At 43.2% G+C, this 15,160-nt stretch overlaps 1 protein-coding gene across 2 annotated transcripts in view; it reads left to right on the forward strand.

The window, feature by feature from the left end:
* TMEM127 (transmembrane protein 127) overlaps positions 1 to 14,349 on the forward strand; it is a 16,605-nt gene extending 2,256 nt beyond the window's left edge. For both annotated transcript variants that reach the window (XM_081334040.1, XM_081334041.1), the window contains exons 2-4: positions 2,091 to 2,512; positions 10,539 to 10,703; positions 11,496 to 14,349. In XM_081334040.1, coding sequence (XP_081190166.1) covers positions 2,269 to 2,512; positions 10,539 to 10,703; positions 11,496 to 11,803 — 717 coding nt within the window. In that variant the 5' untranslated portion in view covers positions 2,091 to 2,268 and the 3' untranslated portion in view covers positions 11,804 to 14,349. The remainder of the gene's footprint in view (positions 1 to 2,090; positions 2,513 to 10,538; positions 10,704 to 11,495) is intronic.
* The last annotated feature ends 811 nt before the right edge of the window (positions 14,350 to 15,160 follow it).

Consider the following 15,160-nt stretch of genomic DNA (forward strand, 5'->3'; position numbering starts at 1 on the left):
CTGAGCACTGGAGGTTTTTAACAAGAGATTGGACAACCATTCTCTTAAATGGTATAGAGCAGAGTTCCCCAACCTTTCTGTCTTTGTGGACCAGTGGGTGCCGGGAGAAGGGATGGTTCCATGCAAGCGGAAGGCAAGTGCACGTGCACACAACTCTGTTTGCACAAGCGGTGGGTATGCGCTCCCACTGCTCATGCAGATGGACGCAAATGCGCCTGCACTCCCGTGGGCCAGTTCCAAACGGTTCAAGGGGACCCTGCTTGAGTTGGGGGATGGACTAGAAGATCTCCAGGGTCTCTTCCAACTCTATTATTCTGTGAGTATATAGAGAATGGCAGTGAGAATAATCAAAGGACTGGAAGCTAAGCCTTATGAAGAGGAAGTGTGTGTGTGTGTGTGTGTGTGTGTGTGTGTGTGTTGCCTTGAGAAAAATTCCTTAAGGCGAGATGTAATACAGGAAGAAGAAAGCCACAATCTGTTCTCTGTCATTCCGTTGGAATAAAAGTCACAGGGAGACAGATTCTGGCTGAATGTTGGGAAAAACCTTATAGCAGGGATGGCGAACCTTTTAGAGACCGAGTGCCCAAACTGCAACCCAAAACTCACTTATGTATCTGCGGGTGCTGGGTGGGCGTGGCCTATTGGGTGGGCGTGGCTGCGGTGGTAACGGCAGACTGGGTGGGGCTAAAAAGTTCAATCAATTCCAACTTTGCGAGATCTTTTTTTTCCCCCGCAAGAAGTTGAAATTGATTGATTGATTGAACTTTTTTATTTTTTTTTTGCACACGGTGGCGGTGGCTTAGCAATGGAAATTTTGGGCTCAATTGTGGAATCCAAACTGCACTACAGTTTGGATTCCTGCCCTGAGCATGGATTGCATTCAGTAACGTATATGGGGTTTTTTTTTCATTCTTTTAATTATTGAGCTGTTTATAAAAATCAATTCTGGAAGAGGACATGGAAGAAACTTTGCTCCTTCTATTAAGTCTGCAAGCATCGAACTTTGACTGAATTATTTCTGACCTGAATTGTTTCCTAATTAAAAATTTAATATCCTCCAGCCTTGTGCACACTAGGTTGCAAGGTTAAAAAGAGTCTGGCAGGGAACTGTGGTGTCTGTGCCCACAGCATCTTTCTCTTAGGAAGATCCTAGAGAGAGCTAACAGCATCCTGCAAAGTGGCTTATTCCTGGCTTGAGCCCAAAAGATAAACAGTAGTGTTGGAAGCAGCATGTAGAGAAAGAAATTGTCAGTGTAAATGGACAAAATGTGTTTTTCTTGTTCAGATATGTGGCTAAATTGCAGTTGCATATTCATTCCATAGATGAATGTTTCATTTTCTTTGGCCTTAATTAGGCACTCTTTAAAGGTGATTTGGTTCAGCAATTAGATAAAATACATGGTAATGCTATTTAAGAGTGGTTAAGGAAAGAGTTGCTTCTTATCAGTTAGGGGTAATATGTGAGAACCCCCCTTTTTCCCCAATTAATTGAAATCTGCATAGTGTTGAGAAATACTCCAATTGGCACAGATTGCTTTGCTGAAAACAAAAGAGTGTGTGAAGATACAGTGGCCTTGAGAGTAAGAGCTCCCATTGTGTTTATATTCCTCAAATGGCGGCTAGTATCTTCAATAATTCTCTTGAGTATTACACATATTCTGTCAGTATGGTGGAGACGTGTGGCCTTTGTCAGACTGTTTTTATGTTAGTGGTCTTGAAACGAAAGACAAAGGAATGTTTTGTGAAAATACTGCGCCCGACCCCCATTCCTTTAAAGAAAATATCCTTGTGACTATTGGGCTTAATCCATTTCTTCAGTCTGAGAATTATTGTAGTCCTTCATATTTTTGCTAACCCAGATTCCAAGCACCTTCATGTGCCTTTAAGGTTGGGAACCAGTATTGTTGTTGTTTTTTCTCTGCTTGACCTTGGCAAATGTCCGTCACATTTTCCAGCCCAACAATTAAACTCTGGTAGCTAGAACTGAACTTAGATACATCGATCCATACCGTGGCCAGTTAGAAACAATAATTTCTGGTCTCGTCTTGTATCTGCGCATCATCCATTGTCTCTTTTTGCTTCCTCAACAGAATCCAGAGACCACCCCTCTTCTGATGTTATGTCTTGTCTGCAGCCTTTTTGTTAATCTGCTGTCTCCTGGCTAGTACCCAGTAGCACTGGCAGTACTTACCTCTGAAAAATCTCAAGTGACATTCAGTCTTCATTGTTGCATTGGATTTATTTGGCCGGACATCCCAAAGGAGATCCATGTATACTCCAAGTGGTTCAGTGTTGCCCAGCAGCCGAAGGCGAAGAGGGCAAGACGGGAGTGCCTTGCCGAAGCAACCCGAAAGGAGCCTGGCGTCTGCCTTGCCTGGGGCCCTCTCGATAACTGCCCTTTGTACTGCCTTGGCAGAGCCCGCCTGGCTACGGATTCATGGGGGCACTTGTTCTCGCCAGGAGCTGGGTGTTGCTGATGTGCTGGGATACATTGACCCGGATCTACTTAAAGGTGAGAAGGAAATGAAAAAGGGACTGGATTGGGTTTCTTAAAGATGACTATAGATTGGCCTGTGTGTCTGATTCTCTGCTCTTTATTTGGCCAGAGTCATGGTCACCTACTGTAGGTCAGTGTTTTTCAACCTCAGCAACTTAAAGATTGTGGAATTAGGCATTCCGGCTGGGGAATTCTGGGGATTGAAGTCCACGCATCTTACAAGTTGCTAAAGCTGAGAAATACTGACCTAGGTGATAGATGTGCTGCAGGTTTAAACTAATTGCTTGCAAAGGGGAAAACGCATTTCTTGTGGAGATCTGCGGGTGGAAAGGAAATTTCTGCTTCATCTTAAAGAGAATTTCACTGTCTTCTCCCTAATGTTAAATCTTGAGGTTCAGCAAGCAGATTTCTGAGGTTCTAAGCTATTAATCCAGAGATAATAAATAGGGGACAGGTGATCCTCAACTTACAGCCACAGTTGAGCTCCACTTTTCTGTTGCTAAGCAAGGCAATTAGTGAGCTGTGCCTCATTTTACAATCTTTTTTGCCACAGTTAATAAATCATTGCAGCTGTTAATGTACAGTCATTAAGGAAATCTGGCTTCCATTGACTTAGCTTGTCGGAAGCCGTCCAGCAAGGTCGCAAAAATGCCACTTGTCAAGTGCCTGAATTTTGACCATGATGCAGCGGTTGAAAGTGTAAAAAATGGTCCCTAAGTCACATTTTCCCCCAGTGCTATTGTAACTTCAAGTGGTCCCTGAACGGTTGATTGTACATTGAGAACCACCTTTAACACAACTTGTGACATTCAGCGGTTGTGGTCCCCACCTTCTTGACTTTATCAGACTGCAATTTCATATGTGTGCCTCCTTTCAAGTAAGCAGGATTACAGCCAAACTGGGTCACCTGGGGAAGATCAGGCATCCGGTTTTCATTCACTTTGAGCCAGTCTTGGAACAGGTGTCCCATCTTTTTCATAAAGCTGTATTTGGAATACAAACAAATCGTATACTGGCAGGTTTGCCATTATTACATAGGGAACAAAGTGCACAATTGTTGTTCTGTTCAAATAACGTAGTGCTTCAGCCTTCTTTCCACACACACAGCTTCTTCCGGTTGTTGTCGTTTCTTATTCAGCTTGATGCTGGTATCCCGTAAAGCAAGGGGGCCTCCAAGCTTGGTGACTTTACGACTTGTGGATTTCAGTTCCCAGAATTCCTCAGCCAGCTTGAGGAGTTGAAGTCCACAAGTCGTAAAGTCGCCAAGGTTGGAGAGCGCTGCATGAAGAACCTACTTGTTAAGTAGGATGCAAAATAAAATTGTGAGTGGGAGTGGTCTCCACCAATCAACAAATAGTCACGATAAATTCAGACCTTGCTTAATACTTAATTTTCAGCTGTACAACTAGCTGGTTGTCAGTACTTTTCTAGCAGTCTGCCTTTCCTAAAAGACTGCCCTTTGAAAGGTTTTGTCAGATACTTCAGGTCCTCCTATTCTACCATGACATGAAGAAATTATTTGGCTTTTTGTTGTTTGTTGTTTGTTTGTTTCTGTTTTCCTGGAAATCTCAGAAGCTTGCATAAAGGTCACTTTTTTCCTCTGAAGCAAGCAGTGGTTCCCATGAACACTGTAGTTTAACCCTATAGTTCCCTAGATGTAAAGAGGAAGGAAAATGACCTTGATAGAAATAAAGAAGAATGGTTACCTAGCCAAAAGTGGCTGGAACATTTTTTTTTAAAGGGAGATGACTAAACCTTTGGAAGCTATTGTTACGTTGTATTGATTTCATTTTAATTGTTGTGAGCCATTGAGAGTCAGGCAGCATATAAGCTTCATACATTATTGTTAGTAGTAGTGTTGTTGCTTTGCTACACTGACTCATCACAGTAAGGACAGCCTTCTTGTGGAGTTAGGAATAGAATAGAATAGAATAGAATAGAATAGAATAGAATAGAATAGAATAGAATAGAATAGAATAAGAAATAATAGAAATAATAGAAATAATAGAAATAGGAATAAATAGAATGGAATGATTAGAATAGAATAGAAATGGGATGGAATTTAGAATAGAATAGAATAGAATAGAATAGAATAGAATAGAATAGAATATGGAATACAGAATAGAATAGAATAGAACAGAACAGAATAGAATATGGAATAAAGAGTAGAATAGAATAGAATAGAATAGAATAGAATAGAATGTGGAATACAGAATAGAATAGAACAGAACAGAACAGAATAGAATATGGAATAAAGAGTAGAATAGAATAGAATAGAATAGAATAGAATAGAATAGAATAGAATAGAATAGAATAGAATGTGGAATACAGAATAGAATAGAACAGAACAGAACAGAATAGAATATGGAATAAAGAATAGAATAGAATAGAATAGAATAGAATAGAATAGAATAGAATAGGGATGGAATTTAGAATAGAATAGAATAGAATAGAATATGGAATACAGAATAGAATAGAACAGAACAGAATAGAATATGGAATAAAGAGTAGAATAGAATAGAATAGAAAAGAAATGGGATGGAATTTAGAATAGAATAGAATAGAATATTGTCACTTTAAATGTACACTAATCAGCATACATTAAAATGAAATTTCGTTGTATTCAGCTTTCAAAAAAATACTATTATGCGCACATGCACACACACACACACGACACAGAGAAACTTCACAGTAGTTCGAATGTATACATATACGTGATGAAAACTAGATGATTTCTTGGTCTGCTCTACTTAGCGGGATTAACCGTAATCCTGACCAAAGTGAAGATTAAGGAAATCAGCCAGAGGTTCAGATTCTCGTTGCTTGTTTAACTTTCCTCTACCCTCACTTGTTTTTCTGCAATCTCCATTTTAAAAGTAATTATTTTGGTCAGAAGCCCAGGTTTGTTTGTTCCTTTGTGTACATGCTATCCCACCAAATAACTCATATTCACAGGGAGTCCAGTTTAATTGGGCTAGTTTTTTTCCTACTAAAATGAGGTTGAATCGTTGCTGGCTAAGACAATTAGTCTTATTGTACATATATCAAATTCTGATATATAATTCTGATTATGAGTGTGGTACTTGCTCCATGTGAAACATCTTAAAACTGAGCACATTATGGATTTTTTTATTGTTACTTGTAACTATGGCGAACTGGCATTAATACAGGATTTCCAGTTCCTTCAATTGTGAGGACCTGCATGGAACAGATTGGGGAACAGTGTCAAGCAGTTCTTGGCACTTGTTTAAAATCCCGGTATCCTTGTTCTTGTTCTCCAGATGTTGGTTTTGGAGAGAGGAAAATTGTGAGCGTTAAAAATATAAATCAAATTTAAGAGCATTTTTTGACATTCATGAGCTCTATGCCCACTGAGTTGCTTCCTAAAGAAGTAAATCTTACTAATTCACAGCCCCACCATTTGACAAGATGGAACACAGTGGAGTCAACCAATAAATCAGCCTTCCTTCCACCAAAATTAATAAACAATGAACATTTCTATTAATCCACCTGCCACATGATATCTTCACCAGCAGTTATGGATCTGAATTAAAAGAAGTGTCCTTTTTAATATATATTTACCGGTATTATGTTTTATCAGTGAGAATAAAATACAAAACAGAACCCCCCCCCCCAAAAAAAAACCCCATACATCCAACAGTAACAACAACAAAAAAAGAAAATGTATATAAAAGGGGGGGAGGCGGAGAAAAAGAATGACCCAAACATTCAACATTAAACTTAAAAAAAATATCCACCCCGACTGGATGCTGAAAGAAAAAATAAAAATAAACCCTACAAATTCTCCTCCCTTTACATAACTGGTCTACAAATAAAGAAAACAAATATTTCAGATGAGGAGATCTCTATTTAATAATCGAATCAACCCAACATCTTATATATAAATTGATAAAATTTTAAAAAAGTCAATAGGTAAAAGGTAAAGGTTCCCCCACACATGCGTGCGAGTCCTTTCCGACTCTAGGGGCCGGTGCTCATCTCCGTTTCAAAGCCAAAGAGCCAGCGCTCGTCCGAGAACGTCTCCGTGGTCACGTGGCCGGCATGACTAGACGCCAAAGGCGCATGGAACACTGTTACCTTCCCACCGTAGTGGTCCCTATTTTTCTACTTGCATTTTTTTATGTGCTTTCGAACTGCTAGGTTGGCAGAAGCTGGGACGAGTAACAGGCGCTCACTCTGTTACACGGCACTCGGGATTCGACCCGCCAAACTGCCGACCTTCTAATTGACAAGCTCAGCGTCCTCACCCACTGAGCCACCGTGTCCCTAAAAAAGTCAATAGGTTAGCCCAAATATTACACTAGTCTTCAAATCCCTCTGTCAACCATCTGTTACTGTATTTAACACGTAGGTGAATTAAAGGCAGTTTCACAATTTTACCCACTTACAAAGATTTGCTTTCTAGACACAGAAAAAACTCTTGCTCGGTAAGCAAGTGGTCATTTACATGCCTGATGAAAGAAGCATTTGAATATTTTTGTCCTAAATTTAGCCTCCTTTGCATGTTCTGAGAGCAAGGGAAGGCTATCTAGATGCCTGGGGGTGAACATGAGGAATAAATGCCTAGGCCAGGACTTGGAGAACTTATCTTTTAATTCAAGAGACCTGATTTTGCAAAACAACGCTTAATGCACCTCCAGTTGCATCTCTGATGGCAGCTTGGCAGATTATTTCTGGAAAAAGAATTTCAGCAGCTTTGAAACTGGGGAGATGACGCCAAACTTAACTTCTAAAAAGTCAAGAATTAAGCAGTTACAGAACAAGCTCCTGGACCTTAAATCATGCCTGGGGACCAAACCGAAGGCTAGACATAGCATTGACGGGTTATGAAAGCGTTAATCCCTTGTTTTCTGGATCCTGTTCGCTGGAAGAGCCCCTGTTATAAAAGGAATGCAGTCTTTGGGGCTGCTGGCCACTTTCAGGCTTGGAGTGTTGTGCTTGACACACTCAGCCATCCGATTATGGCTACAGTCTGGCATTTCCTGAGATAGTTGTGATGCACTACAGCATCAGAAGATACGATAGAAATGTGAATAAATTAACTCTCCCAAGTATTGTACTGCCTCCTCAGCCCTTCTGATCGTTCTCCCTTGCCTTCCGTGTTGACCCAAGCTTACTGACCCATCTCTTGTTCACAAAGTTTCCGTGAGCTTTTGGGAAACTGCTGAGTTGCGCCCTGTTCCTTTTTCCCTCTGAAGAATATGGAGGGCCCAGCTGGGAATCGGAGGGGGGAAGGAGGCCGAGTGGTTCAGGCCTAGAAACCAGGAGACGGTGAGTTCTAGTCCCGCCTGAGGAATGACTTTGGGCCAGGCCCTCTCTCTCAACCCAGCCCACCTCACAGGGCTGCTGTTCTAGGGAAAAGAGGAGGAATTCGAGTATTAGGTATGTTTCCCTTTTTGAGTTACTTATAAAGTAATAAAGGTGGGATAAAAATCTTAATATTATAAATAAATGCACAGAAAGAGAGAGGGGCCTGAGATGCTGAAGGAAGATTTTGGGGCTGCTTGGACATCCAGAAGCAGCGTGTTGCCCAGTCTCGGTGTTAGTCTGAAAGGGAGGTTGGTTTCATTCAAGAAGGCCACCCCTCTCAAGTGTACAGGAAGTGCCCTTTTGGATTCTCAGGGATCGGCATGGGCCTACCTTACCAGCGTCTGTCTGTCTTTCTTTCTTTCTTTCTTTCTTTCTTTCTTTCTTTCTTTCTTTCTTTCTTTCTTTCTTTCTTTCTTTCTCTCTCTCTCTCTCTCTCTTTCTTTCTTTCTTTCTTTCTTTCTTTCTTTCTTTCTTTCTTTCTTTCCCTTCCTTCCTTCCTTCCTTCCTTCCTTCCTTCCTTTCTTCCTTCCTTCCTTCCTTTCTCTCTCTCTCTTTCTTTTTTCTTTTTTTCATTTTCCTTCCTTCCTTCCTTCCTTCCTTCCTTCCTTCCTTCCTTCCTTCCTTCCTTCCTTCCTTCCTTCTTCCCTTCCCTTCCCTTCCCTTCCCTTTCTTTTTTCTTTCTTTTTTGTTCTTTTTCTTTCCTTTCCTTTCTTTTCTTTCATTCTTTCTTCCTTCTTTTCTTCCTTCCTCCCTCCCTTCCTTCCCTCCCTCCCTCTGTCCCCTCTCCCTCTCTCTCTCTCTCCCTCTCCCTCTCTCTCTCTTTCTTGGCAGCAGACATATCCAAGGCACTTTCCTCCTCCTATTTTCCCCACAAGCACCCTATGAGTTAAGTGGGCTGAGAGAGAGAGAGAGAGACTGTCCCAGGACTAGAATTCCCAGCCTCCTAGTGATTGACCCAGTCACTTAGCTGGCTTTCATGCCTCAGGCAGGACTACAACTCACTGTCTCCCACTTTCTCACCTGGTGCTTAAACCACTAGATCCAACTGGCCGTTTTATCCTGCTTAACGGGAGTTTTTAATGGTTTTCCTTGTTGCCATGGCGATAGCCACTGAAGCACATTTAAGTAGTTGAAAGGGTCCTCGAGGAAACCGCCAGAGTGAAGCAACTCTTGATCTGAGCAGTGGTTGAAGTACGAGTCCAACATCATTATCAAAACAAGACCAAAAAAAAAGACTTGAGGGAAATTCTGCATCGCAGAGGAAGCTGGAAAGAAGCCAGGGTGAGCCGAGCATCCGGCTGAAAGGCACCGAAAACAGGCTGTGGTCGTAAGAAGAACGCAGCCGAGCAAAAATGAACTCTCAGTGATCAGCGAAATAATCTTAGGACAACTGCCCTGCTTTTTGTTATTACTGCAGACTATTGGAAACAGCGTAGAAGTATGGATTTGTTTATTGGCCACCCGAAAGGATAATTTATTTGAAGGAAAAACAAGCTAGCTGCTTGCAGTCACTTGGAAGCTTATTTTATTTCATGCTGAGTTTTGCCAACTCAGGAGCGTTCATTCTTGGGGTCCTGCTGTTAAAGTGCTGAATTCACTCTTGATCAACTAGTATAGCCATTATATATATATACACCGGTATATATATATTATGCTTCTTGTAATAGCTGTTTTCAATAACACTTCTAATTATAACATTTCTTTTCCATCAGGCTGACCTGGACTGACGATAGGGGTTTTTTTTAAATGTTTTTAATATTTTATCACTGGGGCTTGTTAGTTTAATCCTTTTTTTTTAACATTTGTATTATTGTGTTTTATTGTTGTTAGCCGCCCTGAGTCCTTCGGGAGATAGGGCGGCATATAAGTCCCAATAATAAATAATAAATAATTCTGCTAGCTGTTTAGTATCACTGTTTGCAAGATAGGCAGCCAATGCAAATTGACATAAATACCTAAAGATTCCTATAAAGTACTTGTAATATCCCTAGGTATGAAGAAATGTACAATATTTACCCCATAAAACTAGGGAGGCAGTCCTCATTTCACTGAAAAGCCAAGCAGAAAACTGTCTGTGTTTCGTCAAATGGAGACTGAGTTGCAGTTTTAAATAAGGTGATGTGACTTGGTACTGGATTTTTGGAGAGTCTGGGGGGGGGGGGAAATCCTATTACGTTCTATATTCATATGGGAAAGACATTTGTTTTAGCTCAAGCAGGTGCGTCTTAAGGATAAAATCTGTACCAGGTTGTAGCGTTTCATGCTGCTGCGTTTTATGGTGGACCAGCATAAAACAAAGAAAGACTTTGCTGTTTGTCTAAGTAACGCTAAGAAAGTTTTATTTTTGTCTTTAGGATAACCTTCACAATAATTCATTTTCATCCATTAAACGCTCTTTTTTTTTATAAACCACGGAGTTGGAGATATTTTCCTTCCACCCAACTCAGCCTTCTGTAACTTTTGACTCCTCGAGATAGGTGAATTTTTAGAATCCTGAGTAAGAGCTTCACTGGGCAATTCCGAAAGACAAATTATCCATCTCTGAAGAATATCCCAGTTAACAGAAGGCTTTGTTGGAATCAGAATATTCAGTAAATAATATGGCATTGTACCGTAGACATTTCTGAATTTGTGACGTGGTGAGGCGTCTCTGATCAGAAGTCATGCCACTAACGCAAACTACTTTTTGATTCTCTCCCCCTCCTTCCAGACTACTGCATGAACCCCCAGACGGTGTTGTTACTTCGGGTTATTGCTGCTTTCTGCTTCTTGGGAATCATCTGTAGCCTTTCGGCTTTCCTTCTCGACGTCTTTGGGCCCAAACATCCTGCACTGAAGATTACTCGGCGTTACGCATTTGCTCACATCCTTACAGGTAGCTGGGGAGCCTTGGCTTTGCGTTACGCTTTGCGGTCCTTTGGGGAGCTTCCATGGGGCCCTCGTGGGGGTCCCACAGCCGTCCATTTCTCTTACTGGTCCATCAAATACTTACATCTTTCCCCGTATACGCTTTATCTTGAGCCTTGAGCAGACCCTTTTGCGTGTTCCTACAGTGTTAATTTCCCCCGTGAAATTTTAGAGCTTATGCGCCCTATTACTTTACCGAGTCCCATCTGCATTGAAGGCACAGTTAGTTGGACTAAGAAGACTGCTAAACTCTTCTTTCTTTCTCCATGGGCACAACCCAGTCTTTAGCCCTTGGTTTGGCCATATGCCACAAAATCACCTCAAAGTGACGTTTATCAGGGCCTAACAAAATTATTGGGAAGCCATGAAATCACTTTTTTTGCAGTATATTCAGTTTCTGCCCCATCTTTGCGTTAAAAATAAGTCATCAAAACATCTTTTTGTTCAGTCAGTTCTTCAGGACACAAACTAGTCCAACCTGCACAATCAACTTCAAATCCTGAAAGGTCGCATCTCTCCCCATCCCACATTTTCTTAAAGACCATAACAGTTCAAAAAACAAAAGAATTGTACGTTTAGCAGGTAACGTGAGATGATGTAACCCATTTGGCTCCTCGCCAGCGTCCTTCCTCCCTCCCTCCCTCCCTCCCTCCCTCCCTCCCTCCCTCCCTTCCTTCCTTCCTTCCCTGTGTCATCCTGAGAGTCATTGCTCGTGCCCTCATTCCCCATGTTTCCATCCGTCTTTTCCTTCTGCCCGCAGTGCTGCAGTGTGCCACAGTGATCGGGTTTTGCTACTGGGCGTCGGAGCTGATTCTCGCACAGCAGCAGCAGCACAAGAAGTACCACGGCTCGCAAGTCTACGTTACGTTTGCTGTAAGCTTTTACCTGGTGGCTGGAGCCGGCGGGGCCTCCATCCTGGCCACGGCCGCCAACCTGCTGCGCCACTACCCGACTGAAGAGGAGGAGCAGGCCTTGGAGCTCCTCTCCGAGATGGAGGAGAACGAACCTTACCCCGCCGAGTACGAAGGGATCAACCAGTTCCAGCCACCTCCGGCCTACACGCCGTAACGCTTCCCCGGATGATGGCTGGGGCAAGGGGGTTTCTTCCAGCCTGTCCCAAAAGTCAACCTGCACACAATTGCTTGGGAATACGTTCCTTTCTCTTGTAGGTGTTTTTCCTCACCCCCCTTCCCCCCCGCCCGCCCCCCCCCGGTGGATCTGCTCCCTTTTACCATTTCCTGTGTAGGGAGAGGACTGCAGAAGACGTGCTCCTGCAGTGACCTCCGAAGCAGTCGTGTTCTGAAGCAATTGAGTGACAGTTGGGGTGGGGTTTGAACCTCGGGCATTCAGGGGCCACAAGAACTGCCCGGTGTTTTCTAGCTGCAAAGAGCTGCAGAGCTCAGGGGCTCCAGAGAGAGGTCTGAAGAGAGGAAAAGGAGAGCTGCTTCATGAGGAGGATGCAAAAAGGAAGGCACGTAGACAGCTTGATTGAACGGGGAAGGGCGGGGGCGGGGGTGGGGGGAGGAGGAAAGGATTCCGCCATTTTTGGCATTGCGCTAAGACGTTTCGCACCGGTGGGCAGCGGAGAATCCAGCCGTCCTGTACCGCCAGCCGCAGAGCTCCCTTCTCTTCTTTGGGAGAAGAGCGGAAGGGGACTCTCGGACGTTCACCCCTAGGGCCAACAGGCTTGGCCTTCGGCACCCCGGAAGATGGGACTCCTTTTCTATGCACTGGTTTGTGGAGAGGTGACACTTGTGCTTCCTGAAAAGCTAGCAGGGTTACGTTTCCTTCCACCCTGGTTTCATCCACTCCCACATTCTGCCTCCTGCGACTCCGCAGAAGCCTTTTGCACTTTCTCTGCTCTTCTCGCAGCCTCCCCTTTCCCTAGTGGGGTGTGGGAAGGGGCAACAAAACTTGGCACGCTCCAGGATGTTGCTGCTACTGAGTTTTTCCCTGGGTTAAGAGTGGGCTCCTCTGCCTCTGGCAAGGAATTCCGGGGCTGTCCTTCCATCTGGCATTCCTGCTGCACAATCGCCAGGCCTTCAGCCCCTCCCGCAAGGCAACCTACCAGAACCACGTTCTTCCCCACCACCGTTGTCCAGACTATATGCAAATACTGAATGCCAGGCTTGATTTCCACGGTTACCTTTTCGGTATGTCTTTCCCGAACCGATTCCACCTTTGTATCTCAAACCTTCTCCATCGCCTCTTGCCCGATCCTTCTGACCCGCCCGTGTTTCACAGGCAGATGTCCTCCGGTTAGCTGCAGGTAGGACCTGAAAGAGCATTTCAGAGTTCGCTTTCTGTACAAAGAGAATATAGTTAACCTTTTCCTTTTTCTCTGCATTGAGGTAAACCTGCTTCAAATAAGCCAGCAATGTTTTGTATTCACTAAAACATGCTTTTACTGACTTACACGAAACGGAGTGAGTGAGCAGCCTGTCTAGGTGTGTGTGTGTGTGTGTGTGTGTGTGTGTGTGTGTGTATTTTAAAAGAAAGTTGAGATTGTAAAACAAAGTAAAACCGGCTTGACTTGATGGAAGTTTGTTCCTATTCAACTAGATGAAAAGATAATGCCGAGAAACCTGTCTGAGATGTCGGAGGGTGTTTACCACGATATTGATGTTGAAGCCGCCCTGGTGTGTGTGTGTGTGTGTGTGTGTGTGTGTGAGAGAGAGAGAGAGAGAGAGAGAGAGAGAGAGAGAGAGATCACCTGCCTCTTATCTGTGCCAGTTCATGCAGAGCACATGGTAGTCTCTAGAGCCTGAGCATGTTAATATACGACCAGTATAAATACAGGGTTGGAAATGGAGGGAAGAAAACCCATTCCTGTTCTATTAATTGCATGGGAGAAAAATTGGGACGGAATTTTTATTAAGACTCTAAAGACATCATCTTTTAAAAGCCAAGAAGGACAATGTTCTGGAATGTTCTAGAAGAAATCTGACCTTTTTTTTTAAAAGGCAGTTCAATTGGGTGCCCCAACTTCACTTTTGTGCTTTCCCTGTGCTCATAAAACAGCCCGCAGAGATGCCAGCAGGACCTTTTGCTCCCTTCAGATTGCTTCCTGCCAATTTGGCTGTAAACGGGCATACTTTTACTATTTCCACTTGGTCTCTTGTATTTGAGACATGGTGGCGCTGTGGTTAAAAGGCAGTGTTGCAGGCTGCCAACTGCCAGTAGTTCGATCATGACCGGCTCAAGGTTGACTCGGCCTTCCATCCTTCCAAGGTCGGTAAAATGAGGACCCAAATTGTTGGGAGCAATACACTGACTTTATAAACTGCTTAGAGAAGGCTGTAAAGCACTATGAGGTGGTATATAAGTCTAAGTGCTATTGCTACGTGCTGTTGCTATTTGGATCTTGAAGGGAGCAATGGGAAAATACTGTGTTCACTCTCTTCCCCTTTTCCGGCTCAAGTCAGGAAGCAATAAAGGAAGCACCTCCATGTGCCAAAGGGAGCTTATTCCATCTCGATTCGTCTTCAGAATAACTGGTGGCTCCAATCTGCCTTCTTTCAAATAGTGGGACCTGATAAAAACCAATCTCCATCTGATCATTTTAGACCCTAGAGCAGGGGTAGGCAACCTTGGCTCTTTTATGACTCGTGGACTTCAACTCCCAGGAATTCTGGGAGTTGAAGTCCACGAGTCATAAAAGAGCCAAGGTTGCCTACCCCTGCCCTAGAGCATCGCTGATGAAGCACTGTTGATTAACTCCCATTGGTAAAAGCTGGATTCCCTTTTCTACCACAAATAGAACAATGGCGTAAGTTGCCTCTTAGCAAATATTTGAAGTGCAGCTCATAAAGGGATGATGACAGAATTCGAGAGGCTGGTGCGCCTTCCTCCATCAGGAAGGGCAAACCCAACTTCTTGTCTCTTCGAAAGTTGGCTTGACTGCTCGCAAAGCTACTGTTCTGCATTTACATTTTCTATTTTTTTAAAATAATATCCACATTGCATTGCATTTACTCTTGTCTGCCTCGAGTCTCTCTTTCTTAAAGCTGATGCACAATAAAGGGTCGGAATACCTTTTTCTACAAAGGCTAGAGCCGAGTTTCAAGAGTCGGGGAAATGAAGTCTTGTCTTCAACCTTGCAAAATGCTTGGCCAAACCAAAGAATTTTACATCCTTGCCTGAAGATGCTTTAGTTTAAAGAGAAAGCCCCTTCCAAAGTTAGGCAGTGATGCAAGAACACCAGTTATGCACACTGCCAATGGTATTACTGTTATAACAGTGTGAGAGCTGTGGTACAATAGAAAACAAGTATAGAATTGCTTGAATGTACTGTGATCCCTAGCAATGTAGTTGCTTGTATAGATGGAGCCAACACTGCTTTCCTTGTTCTCCAGATTATCCGGTTCATTAGAAATCAGCTCGAGAATGTAATACATTTCAAGGGGAAGGTCACAGGAGGAGGCA

This window comes from Vipera berus, assembly GCF_964194415.1.
Source record: "Vipera berus genome assembly, chromosome: 8".
In the NCBI taxonomy this organism is placed as follows: domain Eukaryota; kingdom Metazoa; phylum Chordata; class Lepidosauria; order Squamata; family Viperidae; genus Vipera; species Vipera berus.